Source organism: Felis catus, chromosome C2 (genome assembly GCF_018350175.1).
Source record: "Felis catus isolate Fca126 chromosome C2, F.catus_Fca126_mat1.0, whole genome shotgun sequence".
NCBI classification, from domain to species: Eukaryota; Metazoa; Chordata; class Mammalia; order Carnivora; family Felidae; genus Felis; species Felis catus.
This window is the reverse complement of record NC_058376.1, coordinates 127,541,491-127,561,334: the sequence shown is the minus strand read 5'-3', so window position 1 is coordinate 127,561,334 and position 19,844 is coordinate 127,541,491. Positions and strand designations below refer to the sequence as shown.

The 19,844-nt window shown below is 46.2% G+C and overlaps 1 protein-coding gene across 2 annotated transcripts in view; it reads left to right on the top strand.

Moving 5' to 3' along the window:
- Window positions 1-19,844, top strand: part of EPHB1 (EPH receptor B1) — a 430,079-nt gene that overhangs the window by 324,291 nt on the left and 85,944 nt on the right. For both annotated transcript variants that reach the window (XM_023260542.2, XM_006936394.5), the window contains exons 6-8: window positions 7,402-7,526; window positions 15,459-15,621; window positions 19,589-19,697. In XM_023260542.2, coding sequence (XP_023116310.1) covers window positions 7,402-7,526; window positions 15,459-15,621; window positions 19,589-19,697 — 397 coding nt within the window. The remainder of the gene's footprint in view (window positions 1-7,401; window positions 7,527-15,458; window positions 15,622-19,588; window positions 19,698-19,844) is intronic.

Here is a 19,844-nt window from a genome sequence, read left to right as displayed (position 1 = left end):
CAATATATCAATTAGATATATACCCAAGAAAAATGCAAACGTAGGTTCACACAGAAACTTGTATGTGAATGTTCTTAGCAGCATTATTTGCAACAGCCAAAATGTGTAAACAACCCAAATGTCCATCAACTAAGGACATCTGTCCTAGAAAAAGCAATGCCTGGGAAGGTAGAAGAGGTTACTAAGCTCAGAGGTGAACCGTTTGGGCTGGGGCAGCTGCATCTCTCTGAGGGGCCACTGGAAGGACCTTCCCTCTGTTGCAAACCACATGGCAGGGCCAGGGAGTGTTCCCCCAACCTACCCAGCATGAGTTATCATGAGGAAGTCTGCAGATGGGCTCCTCTTTCTATGGGCCTCCTTGGCAAGTTCAGATATGAAAATCCCCCCTAAGTGGAGAGGTCATTTATCTTCCAGGAGATTTATGAGGGCTGTCACCTGAGCCAAGGCAAAGGGGACTCAGCTGTGACCTGCACCCCAGCTCCTAAGGTGGGTCAGAGGTGGCCTCAGAACAAGACTGTCCCTGGCACAATTTCTACCTGCAGAAGCAACACTGCTTTATATGAAATCTGCCAAACTTCGAAATCCAAGTTCCATGTTTTTATAAACTCTTCAGGCATTTTACTACAATAGATCAACTTAATTGTTAACAGTATGTGTGTGTTACTATTGTTTTTATTTAAAACCACTTTAAGTACTTTTGGTGTCTTAACACAGTAAACTGTTATATCATTTACTATTTCCCCAAATGGATTAGGGTTAAAACTGTTGAAAAAGGGGCTCCTGGGTGGCTCAGTTGGTTGGGCATCCAGCTTCAGCTCAAGTCATGATCTCACAGTTGGTGGGTTCAAGCCCTGCATTGGGCTCTGTTGCTGACAGCTCAGAGTCTGGAGCTTGCTTTAAATTCTGTGTATCCCTCTCTCTCTGCCCCTCCCCCACTCACACTCTGTCTTTCTCTCTCTCTCTCTCTCTCAAAAATAAAATGTTAAAAAAAAATTTAAAAACTGTTGAAAGAATTATTTTGACACAAAAATCAATTAAGACATTAGGAGGCAATTTTTAATAAAGATAATGCATTAGAACTTAGTAATTGTCCTAGGAAAAAAAAGCATCAACTCATTCTCACATCTTGGGGTTTGAGATGCTTAATTGTTGGAGGGGGTGGGGATGCCCTTATCAAATAAGGATAACAAAATGAATAAGGGGAAAACTTGGAATATGACTGAGTCCATAACTACATTAAACGGTCAAAGAATGTTGTAAACATAAAAGGTATGATCCAGGTGAACCTGAGATATGACAGCAAGGCTTCCATACATCAAGACTCAAGGTCCCGGATTTGGGGTTAACTCCTGACATAGATTCATGCCACCCTCCCAGACCACAAGCTCTGTGATCCCCTTTGGAGTCTTTCTTACAAATGGAGGGCTGGGTGATAGCTGGCCAGGCCCAGCCGTGAGGCCATAGGTGGTGACCTGTGACCAGTTTGGGTCCAGTTCCATGTTTGTCTGGTGTCACCTGTATGTTCTTTCATAACTTGCAGCTGGGACCATCCTGTTCTGGCAATTTATCCACATCTCATTTGTCAGCTCAGGCGAGAACATTCTGTACACTTTCTCTGCCGTATGTGATATACTATCTTGGATCTGCCTGCTTCAAAAGCAATTTGGGAGTATGATCTCCCCAAAGTCTTCCTTGGTGAAAAAGAGGCAGTGACTCACTGACTCAGCCTGCCTTTGCATTTTCTCCATCCCTGAGCCCCTTGACCAATGGAAGTTAAGTCTCTCTCTGCTTCTGATACATCTGTTTTTAAATGTTTGTTTATTTTTGAGAGACAGAGCACGAGCAGGGGAGGGGTAGAGGGAGACACAGAATCCAAGGCAGGCCCCAGGCTCTGAGCTGTCAGCCCAGAGCCTGACATAGGACTCGAACCCATGCACCATGAGATCACCACCTGAACCGAAGTCAGACATTCAAATGACTGAGCCACCCAGGCGCCCCTGCTTCTGACACATTTAAAGGGCCTCTTATTGTTGGCATTAGCCTCTCTCATCAGACACTCCTCATTCTGGTTCTGGTTGTTTCTGAACCCAGCTGATTTTACTCCGTGTTTGACAGGACACTTTGCCTTGCCTCTCCATTCTTTTCTTTGTATCCCTAATTCTTGTTGGGTCCAGCCTCTTTATTTTGCTTAGAAGGAGTGCAGAGCAGTTTTGATTGTATTTGGGGCTTTTGAGGATTTCCTCTTTAGGACAAACACATCCTTCTTGAGCCTTTAGTACCTTTTTTCCAAATAGCCCCTAGGGTAACTCTTTATTCATACTTTTTCTAAAGAAAGGTCCATATTTATTTCTTTGCTAAATTTTAATAATATGGTGAACTCTTTATTTTCATTTTCTTCTCTCCACAGAGTGTTTAATTTAGTCAAAAGGATTCTTGTGAGGGAGAGACCTTTTTAAGCATTCAGTGAAACTTCCTTCATCTGAGGACATAGGTTTATGGAGAAGAGACAACTGGCCAGGACTTACTGTTGAAACCAGCATATTTGGGGCTCAGAGGGGCTGCTTCTTTGAATTAATCTTCCCACCTCTCTTCAATCTGACTTAGTTTTGCTAGGTGGTGTTTGAGGGGATACCTGCGCTCATTTTCATTTTCTGTCTTGTTGGAAGTTTTTATAGCATGTAAAAACACCAGATTTAGAGGTGGCATTTGCAGTTGGGGAAGGAAAAAATAGTTTGTCACTGTAGGTGATCACCAGTGTCAGAGCACCAAACGTAAGCTGTCTTGGATTTTCAGGGAGGAAGACTAATACTCTGTTCCTCTCTCCCATGTGCTAAATCCCATCTCAATTAAAACGTAAGGCATTTAGAGTGACCTGTGTGAGGATAAACAGCCTGTAAGGGGGCCTGTGAACATCTGTCATCACCATAAATCTGAGCAATGTTGGCAGTGGTGACCCTTACCCTCTGGCAGCTTCTCCCGGATCCATCCGTGTGCTGATTGGCGGCTGGGAGGTCCTTGCCATCTGTGGCTCTGGATTGCTTCTGGATCACCCTGCCCTGTGATTGCCTCTTTACCACCTAATCCCAGCTACATGCCAAGGATCTTCAGGGCAGGGCTGTGACTTTTTTATTACTCATCCTTTTGTCCCCAGTGATTCGAGCAAGGGCCCAGCACAATGTTTGGCAAATATGTTGAGTCTTGAATGATGGTTTTCCAGGGATTAGAGGCAGAGAAAAAAACCAAGCCCATCAAAATCATCAGACTGTTAAAGTTAATCTTTCCAATTTTTAATCCATGTTGCATTAGCTCTTGAGACAGAGGAGGATCCTAAAAACCTATATGGCACTGACAGGGTTGGCAACATAGAAGTCATGTTTCCATGCGAGCCCGAAAGGGCAGCTGGAGCTGCACAGTGAGTGTGGCGGGGTGGGGGAAGGAGGCTTCCCTGGGGTGCCTGTGTTGGTGGGCCCACCAGGATCCATCCCTCCCCCCGCCCCCCTCCACCAACCCTGTGCTCTGCTCTGACTCCAGGAACTGCCCCACCTTCCTCCTCTCCAGGACTCCAGACAGTGCACACGAGGTCAGGAATGAGGGCCATGAGCCATCCCCACTTAACCATCCAGCCTGTTGCTGACTCTGTGCTCAGTTCCTGGTTTCCTTTTACGTGACTTAGCAGCAGCGTTTCACACATTCTCTCCTCCTGGAGACACTCACTGTCACTTGACTTCTAGGTAATCACACTCCCCTGCTTCCTTCTAGCTCATTGGCCTTTCCTTCTCAAGTCTCTTGGCTGTTTCTCCTCCTCTCCTGAATCTTAGATGATATATTCTTTTCTCCTCATTCTCACGATGATCTCTGTCAGTTCTGCTGCTTTCGGTATCTCTCACAGACTGGTGGATCTAAACTGGTGTCTCCAGTCTGGACCTCTTATACATGCATTTGCCTACTCCGACCGCTTCTGCTGATGTCTTGCCACATCTCAGTTGATGGCAGCCCCACTCTTCCAGTCACTTAGGCCAAAAACCTTGGAGTCATCTTGGCTGTTCTGTTTCTTCCACATCCCACATCCATTGAGATGTTCTAAATCTATTCAGAATCTGACCACCCCCATTCTCACCACCTCCACTGCTCCAAACCCGGTCCAAGTAACCACAGTCTTGCAGCTGGACTCTGACAATAGTGTTAAGATGGAGCTTTCAGCTTTTTGTGGCCCCTGCATTCTATTTGCAGCACAGGAGAGGGTGATGCTGTTAACATACGAGTCAGATTACGTCACTCCTCTGTTCGCCACCCTCCCATGGCTCTCCTTCTCACCCAGGGGAGAAGCCATCGTCTGTGGCCTCATCTCTTCTCTAGTCCCTCTGGCTCTTTGCTATTCCCCTGGAAGAGACTGCTCCCAGTTTAGAACCATTGCCTTGGCCTTTCCTTCTCAATTGCTCTTTTCCCAGGTTTTACGTGCCTCCCTTCCCTCCTCCACCCCCATGCGGCTGCATCTACTTCTCAAGCAAGGCCATGCTGACCCTGTGATTTGGAACAGCAGCCTTCTCCCGGCGAGCCTCCTACACTTGGACATTCTGTGTCCCTTCCCCCCTGCTCCATTTGTTTCTGTTGTACTTCATATTTTAACATACCTTGTGATTGATCACATCTGGCCTTTGACCCCCTCTGCTAGAAAAGAAACTCCGTGAGGACAGGAGATTATATTTCACTCACTATGGAATCTCTGGAACCTAGAGTGGTGACTGGCACATGGCAAATGCCCGGTGAACATTTGTTTAGTTCGTTCATTAATGGACCTGAGCCGTGATGCTAAGTTAGGAGGAAGAGAAGGCACATTTGATGGTTGAATTGGGATCACAAATTATTTTGGCTTCCTAGATGAATAGGCCAAATGTTGCACCATAAAGGTAAAAGCGTATGTGTAAACCCTTGTAGTCAAACCCACAAGCAAACTATAAACAAAAGCTGAGGCACACACCATGAGAAAACCTAAAGGTTCTGTTTGACAGTAATGTCAAATCAAATGACAGGAACAGGTTTTTGATCCAAAAAAAAAAAAAAAAAAAGGCTAAATGGTCACCTTCATTGATGTCTGGTACCCGGATCATGGGAGATAGTAGTTTCACCCTAATCTTTGCTGAGTAAAGAGCAGTGGGAGAATTGGGTTTACCCCTGGGCCATATGCCTACAGAGAGATTTAGATAACATGAGCCCCATTTGGAAAAGAGCCACCTCAGGGGGCAGCGTGTCATGGGAGAAACGTTCATAGTATCTGGTCGTTGTTTTCAGCAGGAAGAACTCAGGGGAGACCTAACTAGCTTCTTTAGTTACTTGACGAGCCATTCTGTGGAAGAGAGAACATTTTCTGTTACCTTAGTCAGTGGAACTGGGACTGGTGAGAAGACACCGAATTTCAGATAGGGATAGGAAGACATGCACATTGGTGAGAGACACCCAAGGATGAAGCCGCAGCCCCTAGAGGCAGTGAGCAGCCAGTCCCTGGGGACGCAGCAGGGCCCAGCAGAGAGTACTTGATAGGGGGATTCAGAATTGCCTTAAATCAGGTCCTCCACAAGGCCGACGCCAAGATGGGATTGGAGGTGCCAGATATTGATGGGCAGGTGGGAGAGGAGGCCAGAGGGGGCTGGCGGAACCATCAGATCACAGTGAAGGAGAGAGGGCAGGAAGGAGGATTAGGTGAGAAGACTCTCAGACCGTCACACTGTACAAAGAACCGTTGGTGAGTCCAGTAGGGAGTCTTTGAGTGAAAGCTGCCCAGCAGAAGAGTCAGGAATGGTTTTTTGGTTGTTTTGTTTTGTTTTGTTTTGTTTTGTTTTGTTTTGTTTTGTTTTGTTTTGTTTTGTTTTGTGGCATCCTTGCTGCTCTCAGTCATTGGCTGGAAGCAGCCTCTGATAAATGGGGCCCCGCATGGATGTGGTGGTGGTTTCAGGGTACAGCAGCCAGGGCCAAGAGTCAGCTGTGTTCCCAGGGGGTGGAAGCTCTGAGAGGCACGTTTGCAGGGTCACCCTGAGGTCTGTAGTGGGAACCGTGCAGGGTCCTGGGTGGACTCTCTGATTCTAAGTCCTCCTAACACCACGTCTCACACTGTGCTCTCCGATGGCTCTCCGATGGCTCCCTTGAGTATGGGCATCTTCACAAGTGCTCAGCAGCCCCTCCCCTGGCCTGGGGGCCAGCTCACTGAGAACTCACCGAGAGCCCAGTGAGCGGAGAGCAACCCTATCCCCCACCCCCAGACCGGCAGCCATGCTCTGGAGGGGAATCTGTTAACTTAGTGAGGATAGTAAATGTCAGTCCGCCACAGTCCCCCAGAGAAACCCTTGTAAAGTGGAGTTCGCATGAGGAAACGACCTTCATCACTAGAGAAGTGCCAGGACTAAACGGAACAGCCCCTGAGCAGAGTGCAGACTGAAGCCTCATCCATTACCCGCCTCTTCCCCTAGAAAGACAGCCCTCATTTATTATTTCCAGACTGTTTTCATTTTACTTACACCGCACAAAAAATGTTGAATTGGAAAATAAATAATATTATTTCCTAACAGAAAATTTGGAATCACTTCACAGATTTTGGAATTATTATCCTGTTTCCAAATGTTTGGTTTGTGTATCATTTCTTCATTTATATTTGTGAGCTCTTTATCGCAAATGTCCTTATCTGGAAGACTCTGACAGAAGTCTGAGTGAACTCTGTTGGTAGTCTGTGCTCATGTCTTTTTGAGCACTGCCTCCTCTCTTCCTTTTGAAGTGCAGCAAAGTCTTACATGCAGTTTCAGAGCTCTTTCTGAAGAGTTTGCTCTTTCTAGAACATTCCTTTCTATGGCAGTAATTCTGCACTGACCAGTTCTAGTTTCTCATTATCATTCCTTGCCTCCACATTCTCTTCTTTATAGGAGCTCACCCCATTAATGCAAGACTGAGATTCCTTCAAAACCTTCTGCTCAAAAACATCCCATTGTGCCTCCTGTCCCACTGTTCTTCTTGTGCCACTGCCTGAAGCCTAGACTTGCTCTGGTTGTCATACCCTCCCTGGATGGCTCGGCTTCCTCAGCCGAGCTGAAAGCCACACTGCTTTCATGTGATTCAACCAACCATCTCTTTTTGGTCAAGCCTTTCTCCTCCCTGCCCAGGAAACACCGTGTCCATTCCAGCCCTGCCCTTACACATGTCCTCCTATCCTAAATTGTCACCTTTTCTCTCCTTTCTCATCCATAATCTACTCACTATGCAAAACCACAGGAAGTTCTGCAGATCAGCTCAGCTGGTAAGAAAGAAAGGGTAGATTCAAACCCAGAGACACTTCTCTCTTCATTTATCTCTGAAAGATGATGCATATCATATACTCGAGGGTCTGTTCATCTGCCCTGTCTCTTCCTCTCTCCACAGCCCCTTCCACTGTTCCCATCATGCACCAGGTCAGTGCCACCATGAGGAGCATCACCTTGTCATGGCCACAGCCGGAGCAGCCCAATGGCATCATCCTGGACTATGAGATCCGGTACTATGAGAAGGTGAGCCAGCTCCGTCCTCAGTCTTTCAATACCCAGGGCCAGCTACTGTCCGGGGGATGGTGGCCATCTGAGGACTGGAGGAAATCCTGAGGGAGGGACAAATCTGCTGATGGAAGCCAGAGGCTCCTTGGGAGAGTTCATCGGGTCTTCGTTGGCAAAAGTCTCCAAAGTCCAGACTCTTCCTGTGTCAACTCAGGAGAGAATCTTCCAGCCTACACCCTGCTGTCTGAACAGTTCAGTGGGCCGGTATGGGCAGAACCAATCCCATTTTTCCCAGTCATATGTTCGCTCTATTAACATAGATGCTACAAAGTTCCAGGTGTCCCCTGAACTTCCCAAAGATTTTGTGGTTTTGTAGAGCCGTGTTCTCTAAAGTTTTTGATCATGTTCTTCCAATATATGTTTGTGTATTTATAGGTCATATGCATGTACTACTGCACTAGTATATTCATAGAGATTGAGGACATGTAAGTGGAAATTTTGAAGGATGAGACAGAAATTAAAAGAAATGTTTGTGCTGCCCACTGACTGCTCTTTAGCAGCTGCTCCTGAGGCCTGCAGCAGGGCACACACTGCCAAGTAGGGAAGTGGTGCCTTGTGGAGTTCGTCCCCTTGGTCTCTGTAGGGGAGGCAGTACCTCCTTCCCACCCTGTTAAACTGCAGCATTTGCAAAATCCCAGGAAAATACTGACCCAGCACATCATTTGTAAAGACACTCCATTCATTAATTGGTTCAGCAAGTATTGATTAAGTGCCTGCTATTTGGCAAGTACTATTCCAGGGTATATGCATGATCCAAACAAAGATGCCTGCCCTCACAGGGCTCACTTTCCAACAGAAGGAGACAAAAAAGGAACATAATAAATAAGGAGATCATATAGTAGTTAGAAAATGAATGATGCCATGGAAAATAGAGCAGAGCATGGTAAATGGAATCAGGGGGTCAGGTTTAGGGGAGGAACAGGTTACAGAATTACATAGGAGGGTAAAGGGAGGCCTCTTGGAGTAGGTAGCTTCTAAGTAAAGACTTGAAAGAGGTGAGGTTGTTGTGAAGCGGGGGAGAGAGACAACCACCTGTGCAAAGGCCCTGAGCCAGGGTCATGACTGGTGATTCTAGGAACAGGAAGAAGACCGGCATGACTAGAGTGGTATGAGCAGTGGGAAAGTAGTAGACAGGTGAGAGAGGTAACCAGGGGAGGTGATCAGGCTGGACCTTAGAACTTTAGCTTAACCACTGAGTGAGATGAGGATTCATATAGCAGGGTTAGAAGCAGAGAAGAGACAAAATCTGACTTACATTTTAAGAGGCCCATTCAGCTGTCCCATTAAAAACAGGCCTGCTAGATTACAACCAACTAGAACAAGGATGATGGTGGCTTGATTAGGATGGAAGGAGATGGCTGGCGAAGCAGGGTAGATTCCAGATATATAAAGTAAAGGCAGAGCAACGGGATTTCTAACAGTTTGGGCTTCAGATGTGGGAGGGTTTAGGCCTGGCCCGATAGAAGGAGGTAGCCACCATTGACTTAGAAGGGTGCTTGTTGGGGCTCCTGGGTGGCTCAGTCGGTTAAATGTCCGACTTCAGCTCAGGTCATGATCTCATGGTTTGTGAGTTCGAGCCCCACATCGGGCTCTGTGCTGACAGCTCAGAGCCTGGAGCCTGCTTCCAATTCTGTGTCTCCCTCTCTCTCGGTCCCTCTCCCCCTCATGCTCTGTCTCTTTCTCTCAAAAATAAATAAACGTTAAAAAAAAAAAAAAAGAAGAGTGCTTGTTGTGAGAGAGCATATTTGTGGTAAGGGAAGGGACAGAAGTTCAGCTCGATGTCTAAAACACTTCTGAGATAGCCAGTAGTTCAGGCAGCTAGATGTCCCTGCCTGGAGCTCAGGAGAGAGGCCAGGTTGGAGAAGTCCATCTGGAAGCTGTCAGTATGTAAATGTATGAAAGCCCTGAGCCCGGCAGAACTATCCAGTAGGTCAGTGGAGAGAGGATCAGAGATGGAGACTCACAGCCCTCCAGGACGGAGGCAGTATTGAACAGTGGTACGTGACTGCCTGGGGAAGGAGGGCTCTAGTCTCTAGTGCCCTCCATAACTAACCAGCTGTGCAGCCGTGGCCAAATTATTTAACCACTCTGGGTCACAGTTTTCACATTTGTAAAATAGTAGCAGTTTGTGTCCCTGAAAGTGGAGGGCTAGATGGATCACCAATCTAGTCTGTGAGGATGTACACCCTTCCGCCCTTGCGGCCGAACTTGCAAGCAAGGTGAGGATTAGGTAATGTTCTATTCCATTTAGAGAATATTGGGTTTTGTAGACAGTTGATTCAGATAATTCTGTGAATTGGGGGTAATTTAAACCATCTGGATTCATAAGCAACCATTATATCCAATCAGCTTTGAATTGGGAGCCCTTGTTTGCTAGATATTTTTTATCAGTTAATAAAGTAAATGTTGGGTTTCCACAATGTTTTGGACCAATCTGCCTGGACCAATTGTCCACACAGTCTCGTTTCATCATCAAAATTGACCTAAGAGTTTGATAGAGTTATCATGTGTGGCCAGCATATGATGCAATGTCAGAATCACCAGAAAGATTCTAACAGTGCCCCTTCCCACACACACTTGAACTTGAGCCTTATAAGCTCACCTCAGAAAAATAATAGTAATTTCTCCCTAGTCTGCCCCTCTTGGGTGCCAAGAGCTTTATAAGCATTATCTACTTTTCTCCTCACTACCCAGTGTGGTAAATATTAGTATCATTGCTATGGGTAAAGAAGCCAGTGCACAAAGTAGTTCAAAACAAAATAAAACTTACCCAAAAGCACACAGCCAGGAAGTGAGCTTGTCACACAAGGCAGTGCTGGAGATCAGCCACGTACATGCGAACCGCCTGCCTTCCGCCTCATCTGCCCTGCCAAAGGCACTCACGCCAGCATAGGGGTGGGCTTCGTAACAGGCTCCTGCCTGTGTCCCTTGGCTCCTCATTTTCCAGCCCACACCCAACCTCTTCTGCTACTTTTCCCTTTACGTGAAAGCCTTGGCCTTTGAAATACGGTAATGAACTTCAACTTTTGATGCTACGAAGGAAGCTTATTCTCCCATTTCAGACCACATCCCTACTTCTCCGTAATTTATACTAATTATTAACAGACACACATGCACAGCAGCCCAATGCCCGAGGCATCTTCCACACCTCAGTGAAGCATATTATTGTCCTCACTCCAGAGGATAGAATGCTTTCCTTGGAAACACAGAAGATTCTTTGCCAAAGCATTGGTTACCATACGGTATGTTACTACAGAACTCTCCTTCACTTATAAAGTGCTTGACTGTAAGATCTGTTACATTGCCTGGACCATTTCTAATACAAATAAAGAAAAATACATTACCCTGTGAGGGTATTTTGAAATAACCACAGTGGTAATAAATCATCATACACTGAGTATCTATTATGTGCCAGATATTCACAAATACATTAGCTCTGATCTTGAAAAGAAATAAAAAGAAAGATACTTGAAAGCCAGGTATAACCAATTTATAGGTGATGGAACTAAGTCACAGAAAGGTTAAATGACTTACCCATGACCATAGAGAATCAAAACTATGGACATTTTTGTTATATTTCAATGGCGAAAATTTCCGAGCTCAGTAAGGAACTAGATAGCAATCATGCTGATGCCGAGGATCTCAAAATTAATGTGGCCTGTGAAATAAAAGATTATATCTTAATTTTAAACCCAAATTCTTATAAGAGAATGATCTGCCTACCTGCTCCACGAGGCTGGCGAATCCTGGTCTTTAGAGATGCAAACACAATAAAACTCTGCCCAGTAGATATCCTGGATTCACCCCCAAAGAAATAAATCCCCATTCCTCCATTCTGTGCCACTTCTTCTAAGCCAGGAGTCAGCAGAGTTTTTTCCATAATGGACCAAATAGGAACTATTTTAAGTTTGTGGCCATATAGTCTCTGTCCCAACTACTCAACTTGCCTTTGTAGAAGAAAAACAGCCATAGGCAATATATCAGAAGGTGGGCATGGTTGAGTTCCAATAAAGCTTTATTTACAAAAACAGGTAGCTAGCCATGGGCCATAGTTTACCAACCCCTGAAAACCCACCCCGGGTCTCCTACTTCACATCGCCCTCTCAATTTATGCTTGGAACACCTTTCAATTTCAGCTCTATAAATAGAATCAATGAGGCTTTCGCCTCCTCCAACAGCTCATTAATAGAGTGCTCAGATGCCATCGAGCTGATGACACTCCCAGAGCCTCTCCATGTTCATCTCCTTCCCATTTTCATATGCTTCCATTTATCATCCTCTCTTGTTTACTGTCTTGTAGCACTTTTCACTCCTGGTGTCAGCGCTTGTAGGCAAACCATGGGAGGGGCATCTACATCTGCTCTCAGCTGTCTTCATGATTAAGCGTTTAGACGCTTTCTTGCTCTTCATAACTGTCTGGGCCAGAATGGACTGGTTTAGGCCTTGGGAATTTCTACCCTTCAAATTTTAGGATCATTTTCTCCTAGAAACTCTTTCAGGCGTTGGCAATATCTTGTGCTCGATCGATTGGTTCAAATAACTGGTCTGAAGTGTGGTGTTTATTCATTCATTTAGCACTGAACCGTTGAGCAGTTTGGTGCCAGCCCTGGGCCACAGGTTGGGGATGGGAGCCATGGTCTCTGCCCTCAATAGCGATGATCTATACCTCTCACATGCTTATAGAATCAATCATGAAGCAAACAAACAAACAAAAAAGCCACGTGCTCTTTGCTCTCACCCATTTGCCTACAGTTGATTAATGGGTTTGAAGAGAACAAGGATTAATACTCATTTTAATCATGGAACTTCTTGAATGTATGGGCTATAAAGTGATAAGGGGTTAATGTTTTGTCTTCACAATCCAAATACTAATACACCAAAAGACAGTTGTCAGTAAAAGAACTGCCCAGTGGATGTTTCACTTCTTTCAAGCAGTGCCTAATTCCACAGGTACCAGTGAAACCAGAAAATCCAGACAGCTACCCAGATTTTGTAGCAATGGGATTTTGTCCTAATTTGCAAGGTGATTAGGTGATTTATATAGGTTTAGGTCTTAGATCTTCAGTGTGTTAGGACAGTAATGACCAACGTTCTAGCTAATATCCCTCCTATGGTAGACAGCCTTCTTTCTGCTGGATCCCTGATTGGTGGTGGGGTGGGGGCATCCTCCTTTTTTTTTTTTTAATAGGTCAAACCGATGGATGGGCAGTTCCTTCCAAGCAGTCCCTCCCAGAGGTCAATGGATATCCCCTCCATGAGGATGAGTGTGTAACCTTCAACCATCTATTCAAGCTGACCTCTAGCCTGTGGTCTCTTAAAACTACTTCCAAGAATTTGTCACCACCGCATGTGTCACCACAGTCTAGATGGGCCCAGTTGCTTGCAGGCTTCTCATCTCTTTAGGCCTTGCTTTCACGTGTTCTATTCTGTTCTCACTCTCTGTATTTGTCCATGTGGCTAATTTCTTCCGCCTTTGATGACTCAACTAACGTCACCCTCCCAGTCTCCTTAGCAGCCTGAGTTGGGTGACCCTCTGCTCTTCCCGCCCCCCCCCCCATCCCCCAGCCCCCTAAGCTGCCTTCTGCCAAGTCACTCAGTCAGCACTGCTGTCAGCATCTGGGTATTTTCTGGTCCACCCCACAAGATTTTGCATCCCCAAGGAGAGGGGCCATGACTTGGTCCCTGAAACCATGTGTAGGTAAGTACCCAGCACATGGTAGCATGCCATAAATGTGGCTGCTGGGCCAAATGATTGAGTGAATGCACATCAGGTCACCTCTGCCTTTGCAAAGTAGATGTTTGCATATTTTAAAACAATGGCAATTTTTTTAAATCATTGCACTGTGTTCGTTTGTCCTGGCTCAACTCCCCAAACTTCTGTTGCTTGTCTGAGGCTGTGGCTTACACATCTCTTGCCGTCAGCTTTCTCCTCATTTGTTACCATGCCCCTCAAACCATTGTGCCTAGAATTCATCACAGAACCCCAGATCTGCACAGGGACTTGGGAGCTTCCCTCTCAGTGACCTAAGCTCTTCATTTTCACTGATGTCCCCATTTTGCTCTGAGACTGATGGTACAGACAGGGGCAGTCCCGGAGTTGAAACTTTTGTTCCTGTACACTTGGAGATAACCCACAGTCTTCATAATGCACACATGAAAATGATCAGAGGCCAGGCTGGTGTATATGAGGGCGCTGAGGGGAGGGTGTAAAGATGAAAGACAGCAATGAACAGAGTCCATGGGAAACCTTCCTGGAAGAGGGGGCTTTAGAGATACAGGCACAAGGAACATGCAGGGTGCAGAGGAGCACTAGAGAGAGGCATTTCAGACCGGGAAAACAGCCCAAGCAAAGGCCCTGGGTCTGGGAGTGTGGCCCCTGAAGGGACAGCAAGGTGGTAATTTGGGGGTTGTGAGAGACTGGAATTGCTTCATTATGAGGACCCTATAAACCTAGATTTAGGAGTTTTGTTTTTATCTGATTATAACTTTAGGGAAGGTCAGAGATCTTTCTTAATGTTTTGTTTTTATTTTTGAGAGAGAGAGACAGACAGACAGAGCGTGAGCAGGGGAGGAGCAGATAGAGAGGGGGACACAGAACTTGAACCAGTCTCCAGGCTCCATGCTGTCAGCACAGAGCCCAATGTGGGGCTCAAACTCACTAACTGTAAGATCATGACCTGAGCCTACATCAGATGTTTGACTGAAGCCACCCAGGCGTCCTGTTAGAAAAGAAGTTTGGATTTGGTGGAGAGGGAGTGGCAGAAAAGATAGGAGGCTACAAAAGTCTAGGCACAAACCAAATGTTAGTAGCAAAGACAGGAAGTACCCTTGAAGGCACCAACTATGGGTGGGGAGTCAGAAGGCTGAGAAACAGGAGCAAAAATCTGTGCACACCAGAGGACACTCATGTGTGGATAACAGAGACTATAGAAGACCAGGCAGAAGGTGCCGGAGAGAGTGGTGGGGGTGGAGGGGTGACCCCTGAATAGGTGAGAAGGGGCAGAGCCTGCTCTCCAGGGAGAACAGACATGTCCTCCCGATGCTGGTGGAGAGGGAACTAGAAGTTGGGATCCAAACAGACTGACACAGGCCAAAGTGAAGGCAGAAGCAGGTATGGGAGGTGGTTTGGAATGGCCTCAGGCTTTGCAGCAGAGTGGACACTAAGTCACTCAGCTAAGGACTAGGACCTGAGGGAGCTTAAGGGGTGATCTAGAACAGTCATGGTGAGGAGATCCTGAGTGAGGAGAGAAAAGGCAAGTCCTCAATAGAAATGAGACAAAGGGCAGGGACACCTGGGTGCCTCAGTCAATTAAGTGTCCGACTCTTGATTTCAGTTTAGGTCATGATCTCACAGTCGTGATTTCAAGCCCCATTTGGGGCTCTGTGCTGACAGTGTGGAGCCTGCTTGGGATTCTCTCTCTCCCTCTCTCTCTGCCCCTCCCCACTCATGTGTGTGCTCTTTCTCTCTCTCTCAACATAAATAAACCTTTAAAAAAAAAAAAAAAGGGAGACAAAGGGCCGATGCTGCCCAGCTTGCTTCTACTGACATCCGAGACGCAACAGGATTTTGCAAAGCTGCATGTGCCCTGAACCCTGGATGGGGAAGGACTAGAAAATGACGATGAGCCCCCCAGCCTGGCTCTGAGAGCCTAGCCATTTGCTCAGAGCCTCCTTTTTAGGGCATGGCCACCTCATGACACAGAGCTGATCCTTCATTCCCTTGGTCCAGGCCAGATGTCCCCCATTCAGAGAGAGGGCCTGGGGCCAGTGACAGCTTTTAGCAGATCTGTAGGACCAAGGACTGACAGGGCCTGGGTGCTCCAGGGTGGAGTAGGTGGGGACGCAGACCTCAGGAGGAGGCTGCAGACCGTTCTCCTCACTCTCTTTCAGGAGCACAATGAGTTCAACTCCTCCATGGCCAGGAGCCAGACCAACACGGCGCGGATTGACGGCCTACGGCCAGGCATGGTGTATGTGGTGCAAGTGCGTGCCCGCACGGTGGCGGGCTACGGCAAGTTCAGTGGCAAGATGTGCTTCCAGACGCTGACGGATGGTAAGAGGCAGGCCAGTGAAGTGGTACAGGGCCAGCACTTGGGGGAGGGGAAGAGGCCCTGAAAAGCTGCCCTTGCAGCCCAAGTGCCAACCTCTCACTGGATTCCAGTGCGATTCCCTTGGAAGGGTTTGCCCTGGGGGGGTGGGGGCAGGGCATTACTCTTGCGTCATTCACAAGGCAGGGCATCTTTCTGAAGTCAGGCCTATTTCTCTCCTAACATCGCTTGGGTTTTCCTTCAGTGGGTCTCTGTACCACATGCAGAGAGGTCCTGGCAGGGAGACCCCCACGTAGCTCAGGGTTCATGTGCCTCCTGCCTCAGAATCAGGGCCCAGGTGTTGCCGTTGTTTTACCCTCACTCCCACTTCACCCCTCTGTTCTGGGGGACTGGGAGCTGAGCTCACAACCTAATTTCACGAGATAAGGTCTCCAGGAAGGACACAGAGGGGCAAATTTGGGGGTATAGCCGTCCCATGCAACCAGTATCTCAGCTTGTTTGAAACAGCTTCACATGTGACTCTAGCCATGTATCTCCAGTGATAATAGACAGACATTATCTTCTAAACCATCCCCAAGGCCAGAAAGCCTGTCACCCAAAATACTTCCACCTTTGGGCTTTGTTAGTTCCCCATTAATGACAGTCTCTCCTGGTCCTCTGAGACCACGCTTTTAAATGGTTGTGAAAATCTGATTTCCCTGTAGCCTGAGGCGGCGGCATGGGATATCTGCCTGTGTTCACCCACTCTTTCCCTTAGCCAGCCATTTACTGTGGTGTATGCTTTCGTTTTTCTATTCACTGTCCATTTTATTTATTCATTTGTGAGCTGTTTCCTGATAGTTTTCCAGATATCAGTCTCTTCTCAACCCCCTCAACTGAGAGCCTTTAATTTTTCACTTATTAATTAAATTACACACAAAACAGTCTGCCTTTACCTAACATTTTATTCTAGGCCAGCCCTCTCTGACTAGGCGTGTGATAGGACCTGAGGTTTTATATTGACTCACATTATGATGTTTAACAATTTAACATTTCACCAGAAACATTTAAAACCAGATGATTTCATATGAAAACCATAATGTGCATTTTCTTGTGAAAAGCTGAAAAGAAGCCAGAGCTGATGGGCGTTGTAGGGGGAGGGCTGTACCCCCGAGCTGAGAGGCGGCTGCCCCCATGGGGCGTCTGCCCCTTCCCAGTGATTTGTACCCAGATGCTTTAATGTGAGTTTTCTGGCTCCTGTAGGATTGGAGTTTGCAACTCGTTTTGAGTTCTTTTCAGGTGAATCTTCGCTCATATTTTGAGGATAGCGAGATGGGGTAGACACTGAGCCAATTTATTCAGGTTAATAATGCTGCCGGTATGAAAAGAATGCAGGCTGTCTCCTGTTCCTTAAGGATTCTGTCCCCTCTTTGCACCTTACTTACCATCTAGATTTATGGGCACTGTGGCACCAGGAAGTACACAGGATTAAAAACCCAAAACTCAGAATGCTCTGAGCACTGGTCTCTTGGCAATTCTGCTAGACAAATCAAGAAGTAACAAATTTCTCCCAAGAAGACTATTCCTTTTACATTTGGCAGTTAAGTTTTATAAACCCAAGAGGGGCTAGATATAAGAGAGTTTTGGTAAGTGGCCAAATTCAGGAGTATTTATCTTAATGACTTGAGGTTTGCACATCAGTGGTAATTATGTTCACTGAGGCTTCGGGCCCCGTCTTCAGCATAAAGGTGAGTTGAAGGTTGATCAGTGATAGGTCATTGGAGCCGGAGGACCTATAGGATTCCGCCCAGGGTCAAAGACCACACTTTGGGCAGCACTGACCTCCACATGACAGCAGAGCTACTATGGACTGCTGTTAGCTCTAGTATGCTAACCTTTGGCTTATATGCTTTTTTTTTTTTAACCCATTCATACAGCATGATACCTGCACGTTTATCAAACAGTCCAGGTGATTCTTACGCTCCCCGGTGTTTGAGAATCATCATTCAACTCTGTGAGCAGAGGAAGGCACTTCTAAAGATAAGGATGTTGGTTCTTGAAGCCTCTCTCTCTAGAAATCAATTTTAAAGACTGAAGGTCACATTGCTTTATGAAGTTTTTAAGTTATAAAGATGTTTTTATGGACTCTTCATTGTGGTTCCTTGAATTTTGTTCTTTTGCCAAAAAAAAATTTTTTTTAAAGTTTAATCACTTATTTTGAGAGAGAGAGAGAGACAGAGAGACAGAGAGACAGAGACAGAGAGAGAGACAGAGAAAGAGGAAGAGAAAGAGAATCCCTAGCAGGCTCCACACTGTCAGTGCAGAGCCCAGTGTGGGTCTCAAACTCCCGACCTGTGAGATCAAGACCGGAGCTGAAACCGAAAGTCGGGCACTCAACTGACTGAGCCACCCAGGCACACACACCCCATTTTTTTTTAAACACACATGTTACAGAAAGCTGTCAGTTGAGACACTATACCTTCAGTCTTTAAAATTGATGTCTATGGAGTGGCTTCGAGAATAACATCCTTATCTTTGGAAGTCTCTTTCTCTACCCACAGAGTTGAACAGTGGTTCCTAAACTTTGGGCAGCATGAGAATCGCCTGGAACATTTGGTAAATATGGAGATATTCTGCTCTTCACTCAAAGGTTCTGATTCAGTAGACCTGAGGAGGGCCCCAGAAAAAGTCATGGTTTATTATCGGGCTCAGGTGATTCTGATGCAGGACATGGTGAATTTCACTTCAAGAGCTATTGTCATTGAGGTTGCCAAGTGAAATACAGGATGGCCAGATAAATTTGAATTTCAGATAAAGAACTGACAATATTTTATTCTAAGTAAGTATCTCCCATTCAACATTTGGGGTATACTTACACTAAAACATTATTCATTGTGTACCTGAAATTCACTTTTAACTGGTTGGCCTGTTTTACTGTATCTGGCAGTATTGTATTTTTGGTCGGCCTGTTTTACTGTATCTGGCAGATACAGATATTTACTGTATCTGGCAACCTTAATTGTAATAGAACACATAAAGCTTGATCTCTGTATGCCTCAGTCCTTAATGCCAAGTGAAGGAATAAGCATAATAATAATAATAATAATAATAATAGCCAGCTAGGCCAAGTGGTTTCTATGGATTAAGGAAAAGAGTATTAGGATTTGGGACACCCGTGATAGTGCAGACATTGCAAACTATGCCTCTCATAATTTGATTGTTTTATTATTACCTTTTTTAGTAGAAAGGAGTCTGAGGGTCAGAGAGACTAAAGACTTTGTCCAGGATCACAGAGCTCACCCATGGTAAAGCCAGGGTTTCGGGGAGCTCTGTTCACCTCTGTGACTCAGGGGCTTCCTTTTTGCCCGCGTAATACAGCACGGTTCTAACCTTGCAGAGGCCTTGATCGTATTATTCTTGAGTGGGAACTTTGGAGTGCCGGGCCATTTCTCCGGCGTTCCTTCATCCTCCACAGCTCCTGGTGTAGCACCTGCTGCCCAGCTGCTGATATTCTTTAAATATCTGCTCAAAGAATCTATACGCTGTGCTGTGTTTCAACACCTGTGTGTTTTCAAAAGTCCTTCAGCAGTGGTTTTTCTTCTTCCCCTTAGACGTATCCTAGCATGACTGACCGTCCTTTGAGATACCTTCCGAATGAGGGGATGTAGATTGGAGTCACCTCTGCTGTGGGGACGCATGTCATCAGCATTTAATTCTGAGCTTCTGTCCCTGCTGTTTTGTTTTTGTTACTGTCATTTGCTTCTAGTTGTTCTTGTTTATTTGTGACTTGAAGATCATTCTTTGTTTTAGTTGGTCTTCTAGCTCTGAAGCATGGAAGCTGTACTCTACATATACATACACACACACACACACACACACACACACACACACACACACACACACATATTTATAATGTCTTTAGTGTCATGCATTGAGTCCCAGCTGTATGCAGTGAGCACACAGGAAGAACTCTAATGCCTCTTTTTCACCTAGATGACTACAAGTCTGAGCTGAGGGAGCAGCTGCCACTGATTGCTGGCTCGGCAGCAGCCGGGGTCGTGTTCGTGGTGTCATTGGTGGCCATCTCCATCGTCTGTAGCAGGTAGGTCCTCTACTTCCATCTGGTCCCACTAGCTCACCTCAGACTCGGAAAGCCCCTCTCCACATGCAGGCCCCTCCCAGGCCATGCAGACTGGACGGGGCCTGACCATTACACAGCCTTGCTGTCAAGCTCATGGTCATCATTCCA